This window comes from Alosa pseudoharengus, unplaced genomic scaffold, assembly GCF_046254945.1.
Source record: "Alosa pseudoharengus isolate Yale_2024_CS ecotype anadromous, Long Island Sound unplaced genomic scaffold, YU_APseudo_1.1 YU_APseudo_1.1_scf_1, whole genome shotgun sequence".
Taxonomy (NCBI): Eukaryota; Metazoa; Chordata; class Actinopteri; order Clupeiformes; family Clupeidae; genus Alosa; species Alosa pseudoharengus.
Genome location: NW_027468564.1, coordinates 39,547,803 through 39,574,357, shown reverse-complemented (window position 1 = coordinate 39,574,357; position 26,555 = coordinate 39,547,803). Strand labels below are relative to the sequence as shown.

The 26,555-nt window shown below is 41.1% G+C and overlaps 1 protein-coding gene across 1 annotated transcript; it reads right to left on the bottom strand.

The window, feature by feature from the left end:
- Positions 1-424: 424 nt before the first annotated feature.
- On the bottom strand, positions 425-25,063 carry LOC143118899 (NLR family CARD domain-containing protein 3-like). Its single transcript, XM_076280038.1, has 11 exons — positions 24,968-25,063; positions 18,482-18,527; positions 18,053-18,349; positions 16,049-17,654; positions 13,877-14,053; positions 13,298-13,471; positions 12,628-12,801; positions 11,904-12,077; positions 9,238-9,411; positions 3,609-3,655; positions 425-975 (listed from the first exon to the last, which is right to left on the bottom strand). The coding sequence occupies exons 2-11, from the start codon at positions 18,507-18,509 to the stop codon at positions 425-427; spliced, it is 3,402 nt and encodes a 1,133-aa protein (XP_076136153.1). The 5' UTR covers positions 18,510-18,527; positions 24,968-25,063.
- Positions 25,064-26,555: the final 1,492 nt, after the last annotated feature.

Genomic DNA, 26,555 nt, shown 5'->3' with positions numbered 1-26,555 from the left:
AGACACACACAAACACACACACACACACACACACGCACACGCACACGCACACGCAAACACAAACACACACACACACACACACACACAGAAAAACAGGGAGAAACAAACACTTAGGGGAAAAAAGAGGGTGGGAGGGAAGAATGCTACAAGGAGGAGGTAAAAGAAAGAACACACATACACACACACACAAACACACTTGCACACAAACACACTCACACACAAACACACACAGAAGGAGAAACGAGAGAAAGCTGAAGGAAAGATGAAGACAAAAGAGACAAATCACAGAAACGGTAAGAGAAGGAACACACACACACACACACACACACACACTCACACGCACACGCACACACACACACGCACATGCACACACACACAGGAGAGGCCCTCCTCTCCTGCAGAATTAGGAGGTCATGTGATCGATCTAGCACAGGGACACTGAGGAGTTGGAGTAAGGCATAAATATATTATAATAAACACTAAACCCAGGATAGAGGGGCTCAGTGAATGTGGAGTGGAACGTGTGCAGGTGGGTGAGTGTGTTAGAGGAGACACTGTAGAAGGACAGAGTGCCTGCTGACCAGTCCAGGTACACTCCTACTCTGCTGGAGCGGGAGGAGGGGGCAGGTATGGCAGTCTCCTTATTATTGTGCCAGACAGAGTAACTGTTACCAGAGCACTCCAGACTCCAGGACTTGGCATTATGTCCAAACACGCTGTTCTTCCCACTACCACTGATCCTCTGGATGCTTTTATAGGCCACTGCTATATAAACCAGATCATCACCACTCCACTCAGCCTCCCAGTAGTAGCGTCCAGACAGACCATCTCTACACAGCACCTGAGAGGACTCAAATCTCTCTGGGTGGTCAGGATACGGATGCTGCTGACTCACACGTGTCACCTTTCTGTTCCCCTCAGAGAGAAAGAGATATCTGCATGCTGTGTTTGGGTCCAGTGTGAGCTCACAGGAATCTGCACACAAGAGGAGAGAGGAGAGGACATCCTCATCAGAACATGGGGTAGGAAAGGACATGTGTACAACACAAACACACACACACACACACACTATCTCTCTCCCACACAAACACACATATATAGACATAGACAGACAATCAGACACACATACCGAGAGAGTAACCAAGTAAACAGCAAACACAGCCAACACAAACGGACACAAACAAAGCACACACACACATTCAGTAAACACACACACACACACACACACACACACACACACACACAGACCGAGTAAGCAGCAAACACAGTCAACACAAACAGACACAAACAAAGCACACACAAATACACATAAAGAGAGACAATCAGACAAACACACACAGTCAAACACACACACCAAGAGAGTAACCAAGTAAGCAGCAAACACAGCCAACACAAACAGACACAAACAAAGCACACGCATTCAGTAAACACACATTTTAATTCCTTTATTTGTGTTCACATTTTACAATAGATTTCAATGAACACAAACAATCTTAGATGCTAGCATTGTAAACCCAGTAGCCTATGCCTCTGGTCTCAGTTCATGGGTACAAAAAACATTGCCTTCTCCATATGTGGCGACTGCCAATTATCACATAAATTGAACAGAATTTTGCTAGAGCCTTTGCTCTTGGCTTAGAGAGACCTGGGGCCTGTACTACGAAGCGGGGTTACTGGCTTATCTGGGTAACTTCGAGAGTAACTTGATCACGTGTGGCGTAACTTCCCGATTAACCCGTACTACGAAAGGTGGATAGGTTTTAACCGAGGTATGCTGCCATGGCAATTTACGCTGCATCTCAAACCTGCTCCGAGCAGGTTATGTTCTTGGTTAACCCGAGGTTTCCGTTAACCACACCCTTTATAAGTACCACCCCTCCACTAACAATTTCTCCCGAGACATGTCGGCGTAGGCTACCTGGATGATCCATAGGCCTACGACATTGGAGCGCAAATCGTGAGGGACTCTCTTCGCAGGGCGAGGGGTTTTAGACACCGCCAGAAAATATATATAGCCTACCCGGACGATATTCTCTATGAAGATATAGATTGTCAGCCGAGGGTCAGATGATCTAGGAAGACATCTCATAACAATGCCCGTATGTGGACATTCATGTACTCCATCGGTGATGCTGAACATCTGAGCAAGAATAGCCTAAAATAAATCGGACATAGCCTACAGTAGCCCTAATAAATTAAAATCACCATTTTAACAAACTTGTTGAATTGAATGTCATATTACTGTACCCTGCACATAAAGGCTACACATTTCCACAGCACCAGAATCCGACCGAATGCCTCCCTCAACCCCCTCCATAATCGGCCTTCCACTATTATTTGCGATGGCCAACTCCTCTGCTACTGTAAAACACTCTGGTGCCTTTCCTCCTACAGTAGTGTTCAAAGACACCTTTTTCTTGTTAGCTGTAAAACAGAGGCCAAGTGAAGGCTATAAGCTAGGCCTACATGTTTTCATAATTAAGAAATATTAATGCAAGCTATAACTATATAAACCTACTATACTATTTCATTTTCACCTGATGCCATGTGCGTTTGGCAATGGTGTTGCATCTGAAATGTTCACAGGATTAGGCATACACTAAATCAGTCCATGGGGGCTACTTAAACATTCAATTATCCTTATTACTGTAATCTATATGCCCACTTCTGAATTGGGTTGCATCTGTAGGCCTTTCTATGAACTCAAAATAGGCTATTTAATTATTTCAACTCATTTCAGACATTCCGCAAGCTACTAATCCTCCGTAACACATATTTGAAGAACATGTGGGAATAAAACTTTACTTTTAGGCATTTAGGCTACCTGATCTGCAATACGTTCACTGCCGACGTATTTGATTTTTGTCGTAGAGTGGGTTTTAATTCCTCATAACTTGTCATAATAGTTGTGCATTCCTCATCCGTAAAATAAGGTGATCGCGTCATCATTGAAAGTGGTGACTTGCGCTGCAACCCGCCCCTTTTATGTGAACGCGCACAAACTCCAATTAGGTTAACCCCGGTTCAACAAATAAACTACTTAATCAGCGTCGTAGTACCGATTAACACCACTTATGATAACCAGGTTTTGTCAACCCCGGTTTAACAAAGTAACCCTGGGTTACATCTGGGTAGGTTAAGCTCCCTTCGTAGTACAGGCCCCAGCAATCTGCAAACCCCTGACTACTAGTCTGTGGACATTACTTACATTTGTACCCAAGCTGTATAACAATGTCTCTGAGTGGCTGATACTTTTAAAAGCTTGGTTAGGTAGGCTTCCTCTAGACTGTAGTCAAATGCACAGCCTACTTCAAGAATGGTTACTTCTCTGCTGTCCTCATCAACAATAACAATATCTGGCTTTATTGCAGCACATTATTTCCACTATTACAGAGTTTGACACACACACACACACACACACACACACACACACACACACACACACACACACACACACACACACACACACACACACACACACATATATGTTCACACAACCTCTGTCACACGCACACACATACAAACTCTCACTCACACAACTCACACAAGTTAATGCTTCCATGTAAATCATGCTCATGGCCCTTTTTTCAGGAAGTAAAATCACTCACATTTTCTGGGTCCTGGTTTAATCCTGCACTCTCCTCCATTGTCAAACCTTAAGAAGGACAAGAGAAGAAAGTACAGTTTTGACACAAAACTGAGTTTAGTATCTGAAATGACATAGTAATATACATAGTAGTATATCAAGCAGGATATTTCTCAAGAGTAGCTTCTATGTAAAGCAAAGTAAAACTAAAGTGATTAAGGGAGGGTCTTTAGTGTGTATTAATCCAAGGTCACATCAGTGGAAATTTGGTCTCTGCATTTATCTCAATCCGTGAAACACACTCAGCACACAGTGAACACACAGTGAGGTGAAGCACACACTAATCCCGACGCAGTGAGCTGCCTGCTACAGCGGCGCTCGGGGAGCAGTGAGTGGTTACGTGCCTTGCTCAAGGGCACTTCAGCCGTTCCTACTGGTTGGGGTTCGAATCGGCAACTCTCCGGTTACAAGTCCAAAGCCCTAACCAGTAGGCCACGGCTTCTGTTGTTGCTCCTGACCCTAGACAGGGGTGTGACCCAAACACAGATCATATACCCAGTTTCCCCAGACAGGTTAGCAGGTGGTCCTGCAGTGTGAGCCGTTCCTGCTGGAAGAATGTAGGATTGGACAGGACGTGTGTTTGGGTGAACTGAACCAGTTTGTGTAATAATGTGCAGTGTGTGTCAGACTCTGTTTGTAAATTCTCCTGCTATTTTTTTGTCTATTTGTCCCCCTCTACAGAGGCTGTAATCTACAACTGCTGTTGGTCTGAGTCTCCGCCCTTCCCCTGTCTGCTCCTGGTTCCCACCTCTCTACCTGTTTCTCAGCTCTGCATGTCAATCATCCTCAACAGCTTGATTCTAATTACTGCTCTTATGCCAGAAGGTTCTGTTGTCTCGCGGCTGTTCCTGCATGCATGACTGTGAGTTTTGCCTGTATTAACCCTGTCTAGTTTTGACCTCTACTTGCCTGCTCTGCCCTGCCAGAAGATTTTGGTTGAGCTACTTTTTGTGTTACACTTCTGATTACTGCCTTTGATGAAGATTGGCTTTTTGTGTGTTTTTCTCTGCAGATTATTCTCTGGACCAGTGGCGGACTCAGACTTTTTGAAGGACAGGGGTGAAAAAAACAAAAAGAGCACATCTCACGACATGGGGCCCCAACCCCACGCAAAAAGCTAAATGTATGATGTATGGACAGAGTATGAGCCACTGGGCCCCTGGAAAAGGAAAAGGGCCCATTCAACCTCAGAAAGTTCTTAACTCAGCTAAGCTAGGGGGGTAGAACATTTAAAAACTAGATGTACCGCAGAGCGGTACACAATCTGACCGTCGCCCAGTCCAGCACATTTGTTCCACAAAAATAAGTCACGCTTGTCAAATTGTGTTCATTTCCTACTTTGTTTCTTTTTTGTGTGTTTGCAATTGAGTGTGTGCAGAGTGTGTGGTTGTTTTGTGTACATGTATATGTGTTTTGTGTGTGTTTTTGTGTGTGTGTGTGTGTGTGTGTGTGTGTGTGTATGTGTGTGCGTGTGTTTGTGTATGTAGGTGTGCAAGGCCGTAGTCATGATGTCAACATTGGGGGGGAACAAATCTGTGGTGGGGTCTGAGGGACCCCCAAACAGAATTTCAATACATTTCCTACCATGCAAAACTATTATTAAAAATCACAAACAAGTCGTTAGTTAGGTCAGTCAATTAGGTTATTCCAAACTTTTGACGACCCCCCCCCCCCCCTGTGAAAAGAGAAGGGTGGAGAAGAAGCAACTTCACTGGTCCGTCCCTGGACCCGTGACTCCATTTGTGTTCAAAATGTATACTTTAAAAGAAATTACAAACTAGAGTATCTTATGATAACCTAGCCAAAATACCAAATATATATTATTTTCTTTTTTTTTTACCATCGCTTTGGCACCCCCATGGTGCTGCGCCCCTATGCGCTGCATATAGCACATACCCACTTTTTGCACCACTGTGTGTGGGTGTATGTGTGTTTATGTGTTTGCGTGCGTGTTTGTGCATGTCGTGTGTGTGCATGTATGTGTGTGTGCATGTGTACTGTGTGTGTGTTTACGTGTCTTTGTGTGTGTGTGTGTTTATGTGTGTGTGTGTGAGTGTGTGTGTGTGTGTGTGTGTGTGTGTGCATGTGTGTGTGTCTTTATGTATGTGTACATAAATAAAGCAAATCAGGGAACCACCTACTCTTTGCGATAAGTGCCATGGGATCTTTAACAACCATGGTGAGTCAGGACCTCAATTTAACATTCATGCAAAGGAAAACATCTCCTGCAGTACAGTGTCCCTGTCACTGCAATAGGACATTGGGATTTATATTTGTTTGGTGGCTTTTGGCCACAGGGAAGAGTGCCACCTACTAGCCAGCCACAACACCACTTCCAGCAGGAACCTACTCTTCCAAGGAGGTTTCTTATCCAAGCACTAACTAAGCCTGCTTAGCTTCAGTAATTCAGCAAAGTCAGGGTATCAGGCTGGTCTGGCTGCTGGCTAAAAACAAAAATTGAGAGGCATATATGATTCTAACTGTCTCACTGAATTGCATTATGCACACTCAATTCTCACTGGTATCTGCTAGACAACAAGTACCAAAACATGATTAGTTCACAGATTTCAGAGGTAAAATACATTTTATACAACCCCACCCCCATCTTGCTTGTTCATAATTCTGAGAAATTCTGGAATTGTGTGCATGTGTGCATGTACGTGTTTATGTTTGTTTGTGTGTGTGTGTGTGTGTACGTGCATGTGCTTGTGGGTGTGCCTGTGTGTGTGCATATGCATGCATGCGTACATATGTCTACTGTGTGTGTATGTGTCATACGTATGATTACTGTGAATGTATGTGTGTGTGTGAATATCTGTTTATGCACATGTGTGCATATGGAATGGGTTAACATGACCCCTGGAGGCAAACATACGCAAACAATTGGTCGTCCTAAGCCCTACGGTTCTCAATATATTCACAGAAAACTCTGTTGGTGTACGGTCACTAAATGTACACATAAATTAATTTATTATATGGCCCCCCATGAACGAAAGTCCATGAAACTTGGCGTGCATTCAGAGGGTGTCATAATGATCCTACACTTTCAATTTCGTGCAGTTTTGATCATGTCAGGCAAAGATATTGTGATTACAACACCTAATTTTTTGCTTTTTAATTTTTAACTAGGTGGCGCTATACATGAAATGAGTGGTAATGGGATGGGTTGACATGGCCCCTCAAGACCAATATGAAACAAAAGGTGGTCCTCCTAGGCCCTATGGTTCTCGGGATATTCACAGAAAACTGTGTCCGGCCACCTACAGGCCAGTTGGTGTACAGTAAAATAGATTAATTTATTGTATGGCCCCCCCATGAACGGAATTCCACGAAATACCTATGTAATGGTGAGAAACTGTTACATCAAATCTACCTTTTATTTATTTGTATATTTATTTGTTAGTACTTGTTTATTTAATTAATAACTGTGAATAGTGTTGATGATTAATATTTGACACATTGACCATTCCGGTTACCATAACAACCAGAATGTTTACTGCCTCCTCAGTTGATGTTTATGCTGAGTGAGGCAGGTATGTATAGCGACTACGCTCCAATTAATATCATATTGAATATGATAATAATGGATAAATACTAGATAAATATACACAAAATATACATGATTTTCTTTTGTATTGTTGGATAAAAACATGTAACAAATACAGATTCTTTGACTGTATTGAGTCCCGTAAGATATTAGCCTAATGTTGTTAATCTTAATTATAAACTATAGCCTAGGCTACTAAGTAACGTCAAGAGTATTCAATTTGCTGTTATGAATTAATTAATTGTATACTGTTATGAATTAATTCTATACTGTTTGTTGTCTTTCTTAATGGGTTTTTGTAATGTCGGGACAATTTATCTTAGGATAGCTTAATGTTTAAACCATAGATTATATACGTTGGAGAGAGATGCCGTTGAAGACGCGGCGCGCGCTGAGAATGCAAGTGAAAAATACTTGGCGAACTTATTGCCTATCTACCAACATTATATGGGGGAAACGGGAACTCATTGTTTTTTTTGTCTTATTGTAGGGCTTGATCTGACTTTATCTCGTGCCTCCCTGTTTTGTGTGTACATGTTGGTTGACGACAGGAGCTGCAAACCCCTTAAATAAAAAAGCTGTTAACACATTGGTGTGAGCGTCTACGTCCTTTGTGGTGGAGCTGGAGAGATCCGCTACACCTACACTTCCAACTTCGTGCAGTTTTGACCATGTCACGGATACCTGCAATTACAACACCTCATTTTTACTGTTTCGTTTTTAACTAGGTGGCGCTATACGTGAAATGAGTGGTTATGGAATGGGTTGACATGGCCCCTTAAGATCAACATACAAAAAAAAGGTGGTCCTCCTAAACCCTACGGTTCTCGAGATATTCAAAGAAAACTGTGTCCGCCCTACCCTCATTTCGGGGGGTGCAGCCCAGCGGGGGGGCTACAGATCAAAACTTGACTAAACCTATATGACCACCGCTTCGCTGCGTGGCGGTCATAATTATTGTTTGAAGTGGCACTATAGGGCACTGAAACATTTATCATGTAAAGGTCAGTCAATAGGAGATTTTGAAGGCACTTTAACTTTTTTTCCTACAACCATGGGGACACTGTTGAAAAGATACATACATCAAGAATAACAAAAATCCGCTGGAGCAATGTGGAGAAATTTTGTGAAAAGTATAAGCTCCTAAGACAAGATTTTCGAGTGTGCATTTACAATAATGGCCACTAGATGTGGTGGCCATAAAATATTTCATGTATATATGCCTGTGTGCCTGTCTGTTTAGAGCATAAAAAATTACATTTTTGAATGTCAAAATTCTGACGTTCGACATTAGCTAATCAGAAATCTGACCAATGGACATAGTCTTAGGACATGACAGTTTTCATGAAATTTCTCCACATTGCACGAGTGGATTTCTGTTGTATACTGTATGTCTTGCTGTATTTAATCTTCTACAAAAATCTACTTTATTGTTATTAAAGTGAAATGGTTGCTGTCAAAATTCACCACCATTAGTTTGAGCACATTTTCAAAATATTGTTTTTTGGGATGAATGGGAGTCAATGCGAGCCATAAATCACAGACTAGTGGTGACCAAAGAATATTTAGCCAGATTAGGTGACTCCACCTTTCTACTACATAAATGACCCAATTTAAATATACATTCATCGTCCCAGCAGTGAAATGCTCATTCAAGTTTGTATTATTGCTTAGTGTGCTGAGGATGTTATTCATGTAGCCAAAATATTTATGTATTTCAGTATTTACCTTCAAATTCTTCAAATAATTAAACAGAACTCCTTCACCCTTCAGTGAGTCACTGTGCAAACTGTCTTAATGATCTGTTGCCTGGGTAGATGGTGTGGTGTTAATAATTTTATAACTGTAGAAGTGTGAACTATTCAGGAGCCTCATATATGTGAACTGGGGGACTTTTACCTGCAGTACATAAAGGGCATGACATGCCCAGTTTAATGAGCATGTGGAAACATGAGAATATCAGAATGGTCTCCAACAGAGGATACATAAGGATGAACAGCTCCACTAGAGCCTCATCAAACTCACATAAACACCCAACACTCACCTGAAAGTCTCTAGTTTACAGTTGGGATCATCAAGTCTCTCTGTGAGCTCACTGACACCTGAGTCTCCTGGGTGACTGTAGCTCAGATCCAGTTGTTTGAGGTAGAAGGGGTTTGAATTGAGGGCAGAGGACAAGAAAGAGCAGCCATTATGGGTGATCTGACAACCAGACAGTCTGAAACAAAAGATCATGTTTCTTCATTATTAAAGAAGGAAAAGGCATTAAAAGGTACACCAAGCACTAGCAAATTTATTCAGTAATTATGACTGAAAATCCTATTAACATCTTTAGAAAAACATACTTTACTAACTAAATGTACCGCAGAGTGGTACAAAATATGACCGCCGCCCGGTCCAGCACATTTATTCCAGAAAAATAAGTCACGCTTGTCAAATTGTGTTCATTTCCTACTTTGTTCCTTTTTTGTGTGTTTGTAATTGAGTGTGTGCAGAGTGTCAGGTTGTTTTTGTGTATATGTGTTTTGTGTGCGTTTTTTTGTGTGTGAGTGTGTGTGTGTGTGCGTGTGTTTGTGTACTGTATGTAGGTGTGTTTGTATGTGTAGGTGCATGTGTGTGTGTGTGCATGTGTGTTTATGTGTTTGTGTGCGTGTTTGTGCGTGTCGTGTGTGTGCATGTATGTGTGTGTGCATGTGTAGTGTGTGTGTGTGTGTTTTTGTGTGTGTGTGTGTGTGTGTGTGTGTGTGTGTGTGTGTGTGTGTGTGTGCACATGTGTGTGTGTGTGTCTTTATGTATGTGTACATAAATAAAGCAAATCAGAAAACCACCTACTCTTTGCGATAAGTGCCATGGGATCTTAAACAACCATGGTGAGTCAGGACCTCAATTTAACATTAATGCAAAGGAAAACATCTCCTGCAGTAGTGTCCCTGTCACTGCAATAGGACATTGGAATTGATATTTGTTTGGTGGCTTTTGGCCACAGGGAAGAGTGCCACCTACTGGCCAGCCACCAACACCACTTCCTGCAGGAACCTACTCTTCCAAGGAGGTTTCTTATCCAAGTACTAACTAAGCCTGCTTAGCTTCAGTAATTCAGCAAAGTCAGGGTATCTGCTGGTCTGGCTGCTGGCTAAAAACAAATATTGAGAGGCATATATGATTCTAACTGTCTCACTGAATTGCATTATGCACACTCAATTCTCACTGGTATCTGCTAACAAGTACCAAAACATGATTAGTTCATAGATTCCACAGGTGAAATACATTTTATACAACCCCACCCCCTCTTGCTTGTTCATAATTCGGAGAAATTCTTGAATTGTGTGCATGTGTGCGTGTACGTGTTTATGTTTGTGTGTGTGTGTGTGTGTGTGTGTGTGCATGTGCTTGTGGGTGTGCCTGTGTGTGTGCATGTGCATGCATGCGTACATATGTCTACTGTGTGTGTACAGTATGTGTCATATGTATGATTACTGTGAATGTATGTGTGTGTGTGTGAATATCTGTTTATGCACATCTGTCCATATGGAATGGGTTAACATGACCCCTGGAGGCAAACATACGCAAACAATTGGTCATCCTAGGCCCTACGGTTCTCAAGATATTCACAGAAAACTCTGTTGGTGTACGGTCACTAAATGTACACATAAATTAATTTACTGTATGGCCCCCCATTAACGGAAGTCCACGAAACTTGGCATGCATTCAGAGGGTGTCATAATTATCCTAAACTTTCAATTTCGTGCAGTTTTGACCATGTTAGGTCACAGATACCTGTGATTACAACACCTCATTTTTGCTTTTTTAATTTTTAACTAGGTGGCGCTATACATGAAATGAGTGGTTATGGAATGGGTTGACATGGCCCCTTAAGATCAACATACAAAAAAAAAGTGGTCCTCCTAAACCCTGCGGTTTTCGAGATATTCACAGAAAACTGTGTCTGCCCTACCCTTTCGGGGGGTCCAGTCCAGCGGGGGGGCTACAGCTTTGTGTCTCACTGTGGATGGGCGAAGCCTGTTTGAAAAAAGCATGCTTGGCCTTGCAGCTGCGGAGATACTCAAAACAGCTAGTAACGGCCTGCGGCCTTTACTCAAAACAGCTAACAGTACTCAAAACAGTTAACAGCTAACAGTAACAGAGCAAACGAGTGAACGATATGTAACCCATGAACAATGTGTGACCTGTGTTCACTGTATAAACCCCTGAACTTGTGCTACGGTGAAAAGTTTGTACCCTTGGCAACAATAATGCTGACACGAAAGGTAAGACCGAACAACGATCCTTTCATAACGCCACCTGTGGGTTCGAAGTTGCCAAATGTTGTGTCAGCAACTAAGGAGGGGTATAAATGTTGGTGTTCAACAATTGTTCGGGGGTGCGATTGTGCGATCGTGCGATCCACTCAGGCTTTGCGCTTTGTAGTCATTAAAGGAATTTTGCACAGAACTCTGCCGGACTTTTGTGCCTTCTTTTTGGGATACGTTTTTGACTTCAGCACTTATAATGGTGTAATTGTGTTACATTGCAGACAAGATATTTGGACTTAATTTCTGGTCCGAGTCCTAATATCTGATACGACAGCTTGCCTTTACAAAGGCATAGTTACTTGTCTCAGCGTCATACAGTCATATTCAGATGTCTCTGGCATTTCATCATGCACAATGGGGAAAAGTAATATAATACTCTACACTCCTTGTAACTGACCTCAGTGTCTCCAGTTTGCATTGTGGATCTCTTAGTCCCACACAGAGCAGCTCCACTCCTTCATCCTGCAGGTCATTGTCACTCATGTCCAGTTCTCTCAGATGGGAAGGTGTCCTCTGCAGCACTGATGCCATCATTTCACAGCTCATTTTGGAGAGCTTGCAGTGATTGAGCCTGTTTAGAAATTACAGTTGATGCACCCATTCGATACTATTCTGCATTTCCATGAATACATGTATGGTTATATTCCCATAACTCTTCTATTTCCTCACTGTTGTGTTTGTGACTAAAGTGTAAACACACATTACAACAATATGCATGATCCAGTATGCTGACTTATGCACAGGAGAGTTCTAAATGGTTTAAGCCTTTTCCAGAATCGGTACGATTTAACATGGAGATTACACTATGTTATGAAAAAAAGATGACACAACTGTATACAGTATATTGACATCTGATGAGACAAAGAGACCAAGAGAAAAAAAGCAGAGACCCAAATAATTTCTGAAAAAATGATGCTGAATTTCACTGTTGGACCCTTTCTTATACATCTGTGTGGAACTGTGAATGGACTGATTCACTGTGGGTCTGGGCTGTGCTGAACTTTGGTAGGGCAGTAGGTAGCTTGATCAGACCTAACTGAGAGGTAATTGTGGATAGGAAAGGATACTAGACAGAGATTGGCAGGAATACATAATATATTACATTGCATTCTTCAACTGACCTCAGTGTCTCCAGCTTGCATTGTGGATCTCTTAGTCCTGCACAGAGCAGCTCCACTCCTTCATCCTGCAGGTCATTGTCACTCATGTCCAGTTCTCTCAGATGAGAAGGTGTCCTCTGCAGTACTGATGCCAGGATTTCACAGATTTCTTTGGAGAGGTTGCAGCTATTAAGCCTGTTTAGAAAATACAGGTGATGAACACAGTTGATACTATGCTGCATTCCCATTAATACATGTATGCATCTTTTTTACATCTCTCTTCCATTTTCCCCTCATTCAACCCTATGATAATAATGTTGTGATTGTGTCTAAAGTATAGACATAATGTAGGAATGCACACACATCTATATATATTGCAACAGGTGTCAGATACTGACCCCTGCAAAGAAAAAAAAGATATCCACACGCTGTCTTCTTTACTCCCAAGGTGATTTAATATACTTTAGGCACAACGTTTCGACCACTCAGGTCTTCGTCTGGTACATCAAACAGAGCAGATGATGGGTAAGGACATATAGGCTATGCATAAGGAAATGGGTGGAGCCCCTAATCAATCAGAGCATCACATATCAGAGATAGCAAGTCATGTGGATGTCCCAATGTCATTCTTGCTAAAATCAAACTGTTGGGTAAAATAATATATTAGAGCATTACATTCCTTATAACTGACCTCAGTATCTCCAGGTTGCATTGTGGGTCTCTAAGTCCCACACATAGCAGCTCTACTCCTTCATCCTGTAGATCATTGTCACTCATGTCCAGTTCTCTCAGATAGGAAGGTGTTCTTTGCAGCACTGATGCCATGATTTCACAGCTTGTTTTGGAGAGGTTGCAGTGATTTAGCCTGTATAAAATACATTTGATGCACACATTTGATAATTTCTGCACTTCCATGAATACATGTATGGTTATATTCCCTTAACTCTTCTATTTCCTCACTGTTGTGTTTGTGACTAAAGTGTAAACACACATTACAACAATATGCACATATATACAACAATTTGGGCAGCCGTGGCCTACTGGTTAGCACTTCAGACTTGTGACCGGAGGGTTGCCGGTTCAAACCCCGATCAGTAGAAAGCGGCTGAAGTGCCCTTGAGCAAGGCACCCAACCCCTCACTGCTCCCCGAGTGACATTCAAATGAGTTAAAGGTCATATTTAAAATTAAGAGACCACTACAAATTTGAATATGAACGTCAACTCATTCGAATGTTACTATATAATTTCAAATGCCAAGGCTTTACCCACCAAACTCTTCTTGAGACTTTGACTGCAGGAAGCATTCGGCGGAGCCCTTCCTTTGATCTCAGATATTTCTTCAGATCAAACTCCTCCAAGTCCTCAGTTGACATCAGCAGCAGATAAGTCAAAGTTGAACACTGGGCTGGAGTCAGATTCTTCTCCTTATCTGCTGAGCTCATGTATCTGTATAACAGAATTGACAAACACAATGTTCATAACATTTCTAACAAATCTAAAAGTAAAAATAACGTTATTTTGCAACAAATTCTACAATACTTCCACAATAAAGTCCAGAATGATAAATAGAGCAATACAAATGTTGAGCAATACAAAATCCCTCTGGCTGTGAATATTATCACCACTGACAAAATGTTAACTTAATGTTACTATCCAAATATCACTTTTCGTTCACAACATGTTAAATACTTCTCAAGGTTTTTTTCTTCTTTTTTATCAGGGAAGTAGTTTTTATGCTGTTCTGTGTAAAATGGAGAAAACATTTTCACAGTGCAACATTGCTGACTGTGGGAGGAATTTTCTCATGTGTGTAAGTAAAAAAAAAAAAACACAAAAAAAAACACATAACTAAGCTCTTTTCAACCTGGGCGAATTCTCCCCTCTGGCATTTACACGCAATAGAGGGAGTTTCGTGTTTTGGGAGGAACAACCCCAAAATCTGGACGTTTCTTATCTGCGCTATTGTCGAGCAGCATAGTTTATATTCTCCTGTCTCCTGATTCGTTTGTAATGGAGGCTGGTATTGCTATGCCAGTCTCTCTACTGTATTCAAAACTTTAGGTGTCAGTCTACAGCTTGGTTAGCATCGATAAATTGATATTATGAGGCATATGAACCATTGAAACTTTCTTTCTCAACAGTGAGTTTTTAAATTATGAATCTATACACCTCAAGCACATCTTGACTCGTTATAAACAAACCTCAAAGCAAAAGTGAAATTTCATTAAGTCAATTCTTTGTTAGGCTATGTGATGAAACACCATTTTACTGTAGTCCGTTCTCTATTCAGTTCACCAAGCTTACGTTTTCAAAATCAAAGACTGGGTTGTGTTCTTTCTGGATTTAAATGGCATTCAGAAGGTCAATGAGAAAGTCCACATTCCACGTTTTCATATCAACCTAAATTAACAAGGTGGTGGATCAGTATGTTTCTATTTTAAATAAATCACGCCTCTTTCATAAGGCCGCCTTGATTTCGAACTTGCGCTCTGTGGATGTGACAGAAGTGGGAGAATGCACGTAACTGAAAAGTGTGTAACGAAGTGCATAAACAAATGTACGCGCAAATGGGAAAATTCCCCCCAATATCCCCAGACACCACATTTTTATATGTTCCAGAAAACTGCTTTAATGCACATGCCTATCAATACAGATTGTATTGGAGGCAATACAGATTGTATTGATCATTAATCAAGCAACTGATCAGTGTCAGAATATATTGACAGTGTTATGTAAACAGGATGTTAATCTGCAGATTCCACATTCTAACAATAATGTGATTGAGTACACAATTATTGTGTACTATAACACTGGTGTTGATAACACAGTGCTCTACTAATTAATTTACCAGTTCCTTCAAATGGATTGCATCCACTTGGAACCACAGACCATCTGTTTTTTGCTTTTTTATTGGTGTTACAATAAGAAAGCTTCATGTTAGAATTATTAAACAGTTACCATAATATATCTATAAATAATAATAAATATCACAAATATTTTACTATGTTGTTTTATCTAAGAATATTTTAAATCTCCTCTAATAGACTGTTGTTGTCAATAAAATAATCATTGTTCTGATTCTTCATTCTACAACATCAAGTCATTCTGTCTTTTGGTGTGACTTTGACAACAACGAAAAGCAATTTCTGTTTTTCTTATGTAGGTTGGTTGTAATTGTCAAAACAACAACCTATGTGTAAGCATAGTTAAGTTAGTATAACTATGTGTTGTGTAGATCATGATTAACACAGTCCTGTACCGGATTCTAACTCACAAAATAGGCGTGAAAAGCGGACATGCAAAGAGGTTAAAACTTATAAGCTGTAGATACTGCTGCTAGCATATCTTATAACGTGTCAGGGAGTGAGGTACGTGTTGGCGACTGTATAGCCTAGGCCACATTCAGGCCTAAATTTAGTGCAAGAGATTTATATTAATTACCTCATTATTTCATCAACCATTGACTTGTCTCCAAGCTCATTCAAACAGTGCAAAAGGTTGATGGTCCGTTCTGATGAGATGTCTTCCTTCCTGATCTTCTCTTTGATGTATTCAACTGTTTTGTTGATGCTCTCTTCTCTGACACATAAATGTGGAAGCAACATATGCAGTGAGGAGTGGATTCCAGGTTTCAACATTGGAGCCAGGCCAAAGAGGAAGCGCACAAAAAGATCAAATTTTCCATTCTCGCTGTCCAGGGCCTTTTCAACAGCAAATTTGAAAAGGTCAAATGTAGAGTGTCTGAGTCGCCAGCTGATCTTCTCCTTCAATGTCTTGACTAGAGGGTTACTGGTCCTTTGAGCCATTTCATTAAGAACATAGAGAGCTGCCAAGAATTCCTGTATACTTAGGTGCACAAAGCTGAACATGTTCTCTCCAGCTGCATCACTGTCAACACTGAATATCTGTGTACAAACGCCAGCCTGCGATGCTCCAAAATTTGCATCAATACCACACTTTTGCAGGTCCTCCTCATAGAATATCAGCCTGCCTTGCTCAAGATGTTCGAAAGCCAATTTCCCAAGCAGAACCAGGAACTGTCCTTTTTTTTCAGCACTCATCTTCTCATCGAAGTATTTGTCATTCATTCTTTTTATCTGAGAGACACTATAAAGTGCATACATTTCTGTCAAAGTTTTGGTTGGTTCATCTTTGCACTCGCCTCTCAGTATTTCATCTTGCACACTCGCTATGATACTGCAGAACACTGGTATGTGACACATGATATGGAGGCTTCTGTTCTTCTTGAGATAATCAATAATTCTCTTGGCATTTTGTGGCTTCTTGATGTTCTTCTGAAAGAACTCAATTTTCTGATCATTATTGAATCCTTGCAACTCTGTCAACAGGTTGAAGCACTCCTCTGGGATCAGACTGGCTGCCGCAGGTCTAGTTGTAACCCAGATTAGAGCAGAGGACAGAAGCATACCTTTAATGACACTTGTTACGAGAATGTCCACTGATGATTCTTTGTCAGGTTCAGAGATACACTCATTCCAATCCAGCTTGAGTGTGTTTTCATCAAAACCGTCAAAGATGAAGAGAATTTTGCATTCACAAAATTCAGGAAAATGTTTCAAACCTTTGACGTCAGGGTAGTATGACAGAAGAAGATCAAAGAGGCTGTGCTGTTTTCCTTTCTCCAAGTTCAGCTCTCGAAATAAAAGAACAAAAACAAAATCTATGTCTTGATTGTTTTTTTCCTCAACCCAGTCCATGACAAACGTCTGCACTGCAACAGATTTCCCCACACCAGCAATTCCTAAAGTCAAAACTTTTATGGCACAGTTGGCTGGGAATATGTCTGCCAGCTTGACTTGTTCATCTTCAGAGCTTGGTCTAGCCCCAAGTTGTCTCATGTCGATTGCTGCCACTTCGTGTTCACTGCTGACTCCTCCTGTGCGGCCCTTTACGATGTAAATATCAGTGCACATATCTTGTATAGTGCACTTTTTAGAATCTTGATGTACAGTAGAAAACTTGCTTTTTAGATGGTTTTGAAGCTTCTGTTTTAGTGATGATTTTGTAACTGCTTGTGCAGCAGCATCTTTGTGAAAACAAAAATAAAATGTAATGAGATGAGGAAATAATTGGAATTGGAGAATTGGTGTAAAAATGTGACATTGTCCGCTCGCAATTATAAGGTTCTATATGAATTTTGAGTAGTTCTGAGTTATTGAACTTAAAAGTTTTAGAATTCCATACAGTTATATTGATAAGTGGAACAAGCCTCTTTAGAAATAATGTCCAAAAAATACATAAAAATTCAAACACCTCATGTCACCTTATGAAGTTGTCACAGAATAAGAATATGTCAATAACTCAATTTTGATAAAAAAGAATTCAGCTAGAACCTTATAATTCTAATAGGATGACCTGGATTGTTATTAACAGATTCATGGTTAACTGGATACAGTGGTCAAACAGCTGACATAGTTTCATTACCTCTTCCTTGCTGTGGCTCAGGTAGTGCTGGGCTCGCTGCTGAACGCTGAAGATCCTCCACCAGAAGAGGATCATGAGACTTCAGAGCCTCATAAAACCTCTCTTGGGCCACGGCTCCTTTCTTCTCCAGCATGGTTATAAGAACATGGTTCTGTTCTTGGGAGATTGATTTGCTCTCCACCTTTTCCCTCTCTAGATGAGAAAGGACACCATAACGTTCCAGCTCAATCAGAAGAGGTGCAAGGTCACCAAGACGCGTCTCCAGCTCCCCCCTGTGTTTCCTGAAGAACTCATGTCCTGTTTTTTTTTTTTAAATGGTCATAAAAGTAATTTGTTTAGTGCCTCTCCATGTATGACAGCCTAAATGACTGGTAAGTCTACTCTGTAAAAGACCACAGACATTGGAGATAGAATAGGATAAAAGCATACCTTGCTCTTTCAATGCCAAACTGGCCATGGCTGTGGTAGTTTGGGGCTGTGAACATCATTTCAGAAACACATAGAAACACAAACAGGTTAGTCTGAAGGATGGAACTGTATATGAATTTGGAACAGCACTCCAATGTGTGTGTGTGTGTATGTGTGTGTGTATTAATGTGTGCACACTACCCCTGGATGGGTAAAATGCAGAGAACAATATTTCTCAAAGGGAACTCCATTCCCTTTTAAAGAACATGCCCCAGAGTTAACTTGCGATGAAACTTGCAATTAAGTTAGTTAGCAAGTTAGCTCTGGGGTAGCAAAAATCAAAGTGTGCCACCTTCACATACTGGAGATCACAGTGTCCACTCCAAGGCAGAGGACAAAAGTGTGTTTGGGAAAACGTATGTATTTCCGATTTTGTCATCCCAGCGAGAATTTAACAAGTGTGATCTCAAAGCTTTTTTGTAGGCAAACTTTAGAGGTCTATTTTACAATGGCATCAACCAGCTACAAATAAAGTGCAACGGGTTTGTAAGTTTGGCCAACAAAACTACGGTGTACTTACTTGCCATGTATTGTTTACTTAGCCTACCTTATGACCCTCTACCCTTACAGAACCTACAGTAAATGTTTGCGGCAGATTTTCAGCAAACCTGTGGATTATTTGTGGGAAACAAATGAGTTCACAAGAAAATATTGCCAGAAGTAATTGTTTAAAATAAAATAAGAAGTTTGCCACTAGTGGCAAATGTGTTTGTCAGTGATTTTCCACCGCACTTAGCCAATAATGGCAAACTTTTAGTGAACCTTAAAATATCGCGGGAGTCTGCGCCTGCATCCAGTTCTTGCAATTGTCTATTGGTCCGTTCATGCCACCTAGGAATGACAAGGACCACCCCCGATGAGCCCCTAACTGGGCAACTCGTGTAGCAAAATATAGACTCAGGATACAACAGACCCTCTTGGCACAGCTGTGGCTGCAGGCTTGGAAAATTAGTTAGAAATTAAAAAAATTGGCAGAAAAACGACAAGTGCTTCCTTATGTCGGAATGTACAGAAATGGACAAAAAATCAAAAGGATACCTTCTTGTATGTGATTTCTGCTACAGTGGTACTGAAAACGTGTTGATAACCTAGTTGTTGATTTTTTGCTGTAGTGTAAAGCATGTCACACAGAAGCCTAGCCTACAGAAAACACTTAATTGATGTGATATAATGATGACTTGTTAAATGTATGCCTATGGTTTATTAAACATCATAGTTATTTATTTTGTTAGTCTTCATGTTCATTTTAATGAATAGGAGGGACATTTAAACCATAGCCAATGCAAACAAAATTCCGCGATATCTGCCGAGTCATGTCAGCTGGTTTGTCCAGGGTCGTCTTTTCGAGCTCCTCCCAGCTGACTCTGGCAGATCACGTGGACAGTCAGTCATGGACAGTCAGGTGATTATTTAATAAATAAATGTGAATTATGAATAATAATAAAAACGTTCTACCTAATGCAACTATTAATGCAACTTGTTTTCTTGTAAAAGAAAACAAGTTTTCCCTGCTGTATTCTTCATAAACAGTAAATGATGTACCTAATTCCGGATTCTCATTTCCGGTATGACGCATTTTGACACATTTGATGTCACTTCTTGGACTCATCTGTCTAGTCTCTAAATGACTTATCTGTGCGTTCATGGGCATCGGAAAAACCTTTTTCCCAGGTTCCCAGAAAGTCATCATTCCGCATCATTCACGTCACTTCATGTCTCAGCTTTACTCCGGAGCCACACCCAGCACACGTTTGGCAAATGAGGGGCTGGCTGCCACATTCAGATGGTAGAATCTGGAGAATGTGGAGCGTGAAGAGAGCCTCCCCGCCATAGGGCCCAGGAAGCAGCCATGCCACATGTCAAATGCGCCCGATCCCTGGAGGGGCAGGTGAGGTCCGAAAGAGTGTAGGCCTCCTGGATCCACAACCAAATGGGACAGCTGGGATTTCAACAGAGGCTATCCCAAGCACCCAGGGTCAAAGCATACAAAGAGCTGACCTGACCACCATAGAGGCTGAGTACGCCGCATGTACTCAGACAGAGCCCAGACTGGGCAAATTGCCAGCTGATCTGCCGCCGAGGCCGGGAGAGATCGTAGCTTCACTGACTGTGACAGATGGAAGTCAGTCAGGACCTTGGGTAGAAAGGCTGGGTTGAGGGGAAGAGCCACTGCTGACCCATCAAAAGAAAAGGTGCAGCAGTTGCTAGGTAGGGGAATGAGCGACGCCACTGGGCGCTCATTCAGGTCAGCGTGAATAGCGACGAGGCTTAAGCCACCTGTGTGCTACAAGCTGGCTAGCGCAGTACACGGGCTGTTCCTGAGTGTGACAGCGGGCAGCAGCACAGGCAATACACTGCAGGAACGAGGCGTCTAACGACGCAGCGGCAGCAGCACTTGTTCAGGACTTGAAAAAGATTGGGACTTGGACTTGGACTCGACTTGGTTTTGATGTGACTTGGACTTGGACTCGACTTGCCCTTCTCTGTCTTTACTTGGGACTCGAGGTAGACTTGACTGCTAAGACTTGGGACTTGTGACTTGCCAAACAGTGACTTGGTCCCACCTCTGGTAAAAAACAATGTATAGTATTTGGCCCCTGTGATACCAAATAGTACACCGTATGAAAGTTCAGTGTGATCAGAATTAAGAATAATTCAAGAATTTACATTTAGTCATTTAGCTGATGCTGATCTGTCAGCAACTGACAGAGCTTTCAATTAACCACATTATAATCAATAGGCCAAAATCATAATTCTGTATTTGTGCCTAGGTTCCTAATTCAAGTCCAGTGCAGAACTGAATAAGAAAATCATAAGGCTATGTATCTTGAAGTTCCAGTATGTGAGAAACTTGATGTACCTAAATATCTCCAACCTCAAGTGTGCAGCTAAAAAGGAAATAGAATTGTTATTTAGACAAGGTGAACTTCTCCCCACTGTGGAATGCAGATAGGGATGCTATAAGGAAGGGAATTCAAACACACTCAACACCTTACCATCTATTGATGTCATTGTGGTTCATTGAGATATGTCATTTTTTCCCTGTTAAGGATTAGCATAGAGGCAATAGGACTGGTTTCCTGCAATAGTATACCATATGTAAGTTAATGTAGTGTGATCAGAATTTGTGTAGTCAGAATTAAGAATCATTCAAGAATTTACATTTACATTTAGTCATTTAGCTCAGTGGTTCTTAAACTGGGGGTCGCTAAAAATATGTGAGGGGTCGCAAAATGGTTTTTAGACCAACATGTTAAAACTGGGATATTCAGTAGCCCTAGATGTCGGCCTAGGCAATCCAATTCACAGTGTTTCCATAATGTTCCTTCGAAAGTAGATGTTTACACAAACTTAAACCTCTACCTCTTGCAATGATGAGCTGGAAGATGCTGTAGATAAGCTTACCAATGACAGAAGACCATGCAGCCTTTTTTCACCACAGGAGCGCCATTTATTCACTGGATGAGTGCTTGTTATCCTTTGGAAAAGTAGATGTACCGCAGAGCGGTACAAAATATGACCGCCGCCCAGTCGGGCACATTTTTTCCACAAAAATAAGTCACGCTTGTCAAATTGTGTTCATTTCCTACTTTGTTCCTTTTTTGTGTGTTCGTAATTGAGTGTGTGGTTGTTTTTGTGTATATGTGTATTGTGTGTTTTTTTGTGTGTGTGTGTGTGTGTGTGTGTGTGTGTGTGTGTGTGTGTGCGTGCATGTGTGTTTGTGCATGTAGGTGTGTTTGTATGTGTGGGTGTATGTGTGTGAGGGTGTGTGTGTGTATGTGTGTTTATGTGTTTGTGTTCGTGTGCGTGTTTGTGCGTGTCGTGTGTGTGCATGTATGTGTCAAGTCAAGTCAAGACAGTTTTATTTTTAAAGCGCATTTACCACCAACACCACTTCCAGCAGGAACCTACTCTTCCAAGGAGGTGTCTTATCCAAGTAGTAACTAAGCCTGCTTAGCTTCAGTAATTAAGCAAAGTCAGGGTATCTGCTGGTCTGGCTGCTGTCTAAAAACAAAAGGTGAAAGGTATATATGATTCTAACTGTCTCACTGAATTGCATTATGCACACTCAATTCTCATGTACCAAAACATGATTAGTTCATAGATTTCACATGTAAAATACATTTTATACAACCCCACCCCCATTTTGCTTGTTCATAATTCTGCGACATTCTTGAATTGTGTGTGTGTGTGTGTGTGTGTGTGTGTGTGTGTGTGTGTGTGTGTGTGCGTGCATGCATGTGCTTGTGGGTGTGCCTGTGTGTGTGCATGTGCATGTGCATGCATGCGTACATATGTCTACTGTGTGTGTATGTGTCATACGTATGATTACTGTGAATGTATTTGTGTGTGTGAATATCTGTTTATGGAATGGGTTAACATGACCCCTGAAGGCAAACATAGGCAAAAAAATTGGTCATCCTAGGCCCTACGGTTCTCAAGATATTCACAGAAAACTCTGTTGGTGTACGGTCACTAAATGTACACATAAATTAATGTATTGTATGGCCCCCAATGAACGAAAGTCCACAAAACTTGGCATGTGCACAGAGAATCACAGGCTCAGTCCCTACCTCAGTCATTGCAAGCGCCTCTAGATTGATTAATCACCACTATGTGGATACTGTTTTTAGAATTGATTTAGATTAAGTGTTAGTTAGCATAATTTGTATTTTAGTATATTTAGTATATTCTTTATCTTCTACTGTCCTTATTGCTTAGTTGTGTTGTTATATTATATACTTTTAATTACTTTTTCTGCTGTTAGTGAATGTGTGTGTGTTGTCTGTATGCTACTGAGACCTTGAATTTCCCCTGGGGATCTGTGTGTGTTTTACTGTTTATCTGTGCTTGAGGTTCCTAATTCAAGTCCAGTGCGGAACTGAATAAATTAATCATCAGGCTATGTATCTTGAAGTTCCAGTATGTGCCAAAATATTTTCAACCTCAAGTATGTAACTAATAAGGAAATAGAATAGTTAATTAGACAAGGAATGCAGAAAGACATGTTACAAGGAAGGAAATTCAAACACACTCAACACCTTGCCATCATTTTTGGAAGGGAGCTTGGTGATGGATGAGCTGGACAACCCAGAACATACACATAGGACAACCAGACCTGTCTCCTTTTTGGACTGTGATACACCTGGACTCTCCCAATTGCATGAAGACTTTCTGCTTTGTTCACTGCATAACTCTGGTAGAGGTAATGTGGCACCCAAATTTCAAAGTTTGGGGGGGGGGGGGGGGGGGAGTTGCTGCTCCAGATTGTGTGCTTTTTCAAACATTGCACTTGATGTTATGCACTATTGACCCAAATATAAGACGACCCCCCCTATTCAGGACTCATTTTTGAGAAAAAAAATTGTAAACCAAGTTTTGATTTATATAGAAAAAATGCTACTGAATATATTTACATATATATATACCGTATTTTCCGGACTATAAGTCGCACCAGAGTATAAGTCGCACCAGTCAAAAAATTTGTCATGAAGAGGAAAAAAAACATATATATAAATACATATATATTGCACCTGAGTCGCAGGACCAGCCAAACTATGAAAAAAAGTGCGACTGATAGTCCGGAAAGTACGATATACATATTGGCTGTTGGTTTTAACACCTTTTAAATTAAACAATGAGATCAATTTCATTTGTATTTTGGATGAATGTGTCCAATTTAAATTAAGTACAACAAGTACAACCTAGAACATACACATAGGTTGTTGTGTAGTGGAGTCAGTAGTGGAGTAAAAGTCACAAGTTACCAAAAATATTAATAGTCAAGTTAAGTACAGATACTCAAAAATCATACTTAAGTACAGTAATCAAGTAAATGCACTTAGTTACTGTCCACCCCTGCATAACACAGGTATGGCGCTAGAGAGTGCCATACAGAGTCACTGAGCACACGGTTTATTGTTTTTTGCTAAAATAAAGCCAAATGTTGCAGTCTAACAGAGAGAGAGGGTGATGCATGTGTAGTAGAATACACCAGCGCAAAAAAACAATGATGCCCTTTGTCTAAATTTCCTGTGACTGACTAGTGTTGATATGTGCTTTGTATAACCTAATATTGATTTGATATTTGCAATAGGCCTGTGCTACAATTGGATTAGGATACAGAGGGGTGTCTGTGAGCCTATTCAAAAGCAATTTACAGCCATTTTGTTCAGGTGAATAAAAATCCTGTCACCCAGCCTATGCAACTCAATTGTAACAACAGAACATAGCCTGTCTAGTGTCTACAGAAAGTCCCATCCTAGGAAACTCCTAACAACAGAATGAAGCCTGTCTAGTGTCTACAGAAAGTCACATCCTAGGAAACTCCTAACAACAGAACGTAGCCTAGTGTCTACAGAAAGTCCCATCCCAGGAACCTCCTAACAACAGAACATAGCCTGTCTAGTGTTTACAGAAAGCCATATACGAGGGGAAGTTACTCACAGCAGTTCAGTTTTTCATTGTAGCTTTGTCTTTCCACCAAGATGGACTACAGGCTCGAGTTGATATGTTAATCCTTTCGTTTTCACCTGTGCACAGGTGTTCTTAACACAAATATAAATATAAATAAACAGAAATACAACAAGCCCTCAGGAGGTAGGCTAGACCAGAAAATCCAGTTTTGTCACTGATGTAGCCTACTGTACATCATTTTTGTGTTGGCATAGATGCAGCACAGACAGATTGCTAGACATATGGCTACTCCAAGAAAATCTGATATGATTTTACTTTATCACTCTTTGTCTTTCTTGATAAAGAGAGGTCAGCTCAGATTGATGTGTATTGACATGGCATGTCCTTCACTATGAAAAAGCAAAAACAGCACTCCTTCCATCTAGTGGTAAAAACATGGTAGCCTACAACTATTGTGGTGCTTACTGTAGGCCTGTGTCTCACTGCATAATGTGATACATGTTCAGCCACCCTTGGTGACTTTGTTTTAATGGCCACTCCTATGTGGGAATATTTTCCCCTAACCAGTCACCACTACCATATTGCACATCAGAACTACCACATTAGGTCCCGTGGCTAGGGCACCTGCACCGTGCGCCGGCGACCTGGGTTCGATTCCCGCCCCGTGGTCCTTTCCGGATCCCACCCCGACTCTCTCTCCCATTCACCTCCAGTCATTCTCCACTATCACTAAATATATATATAAAAAACTACCACATTACAAACCTTTGTGTAGGCTACAGTAGCCTATAATTCCATGTGTAGAAAGGGTTTGAAAATAATGTCCATGTTTGATCATGCACGTTTTAACTTATCCTCCCTTTTTTCAGTGTGAAATGCTGTCCACCTGAACCTAAGGTGCTTATGTCCACATGACCATATAGCACACCCCCCTCCCCCATTCCAGTCTATTGATGTTATAGCCACTTCGGGATAGGTTAGTTATATCTGTTATGAAATCACTGTTGACTCTATTTAATTGTATAACTTGTTAGTACATTTATTTAAATAATTTGTGCTTTTTGTTTAAGTCTGGATTTTGAAGGTTACTGGCAGGCGTTTCAGTTGTGCGCACGCTAAAACACCAAATGTTTTGCTTTTTAATTTTTAACTAGGTGTCGCTATTCATGAAATAAGTGGTAATGGGATGGGTTGACATGGCCCCTTAAGACCAACATACAAAAAACAGGTGGTCCTCCTAGGCCCTACGGTTCTCGAGATATTCACAGAAAACTGTGTCCGGCCACCTACAGGCCAGTTGGTGTACAGTAACATAAATAAATGTATTGTGTGCCCCCCCATGAACGGAATTCCACGAAACTTGGCGTGCATTCAGAGGGTGTCATAATGATCCTACACTTCCAATTTCGTGCAGTTTTGACTATGTTAGGTCACAGATACCTGCGATTACAACACCTCATTTTTACTTTTTTGTTTTTAACTAGGTGGCGCTATACATGAAATGAGTGGTAATGGGTTGGGTTGACATGGCCCCTTAAGACCAACATACAAAAAAGGTGGTCCTCCTAGGCCCTACAGTTCTCGAGATATTCACAGAAAACTGTGTCCGCCCTACCCT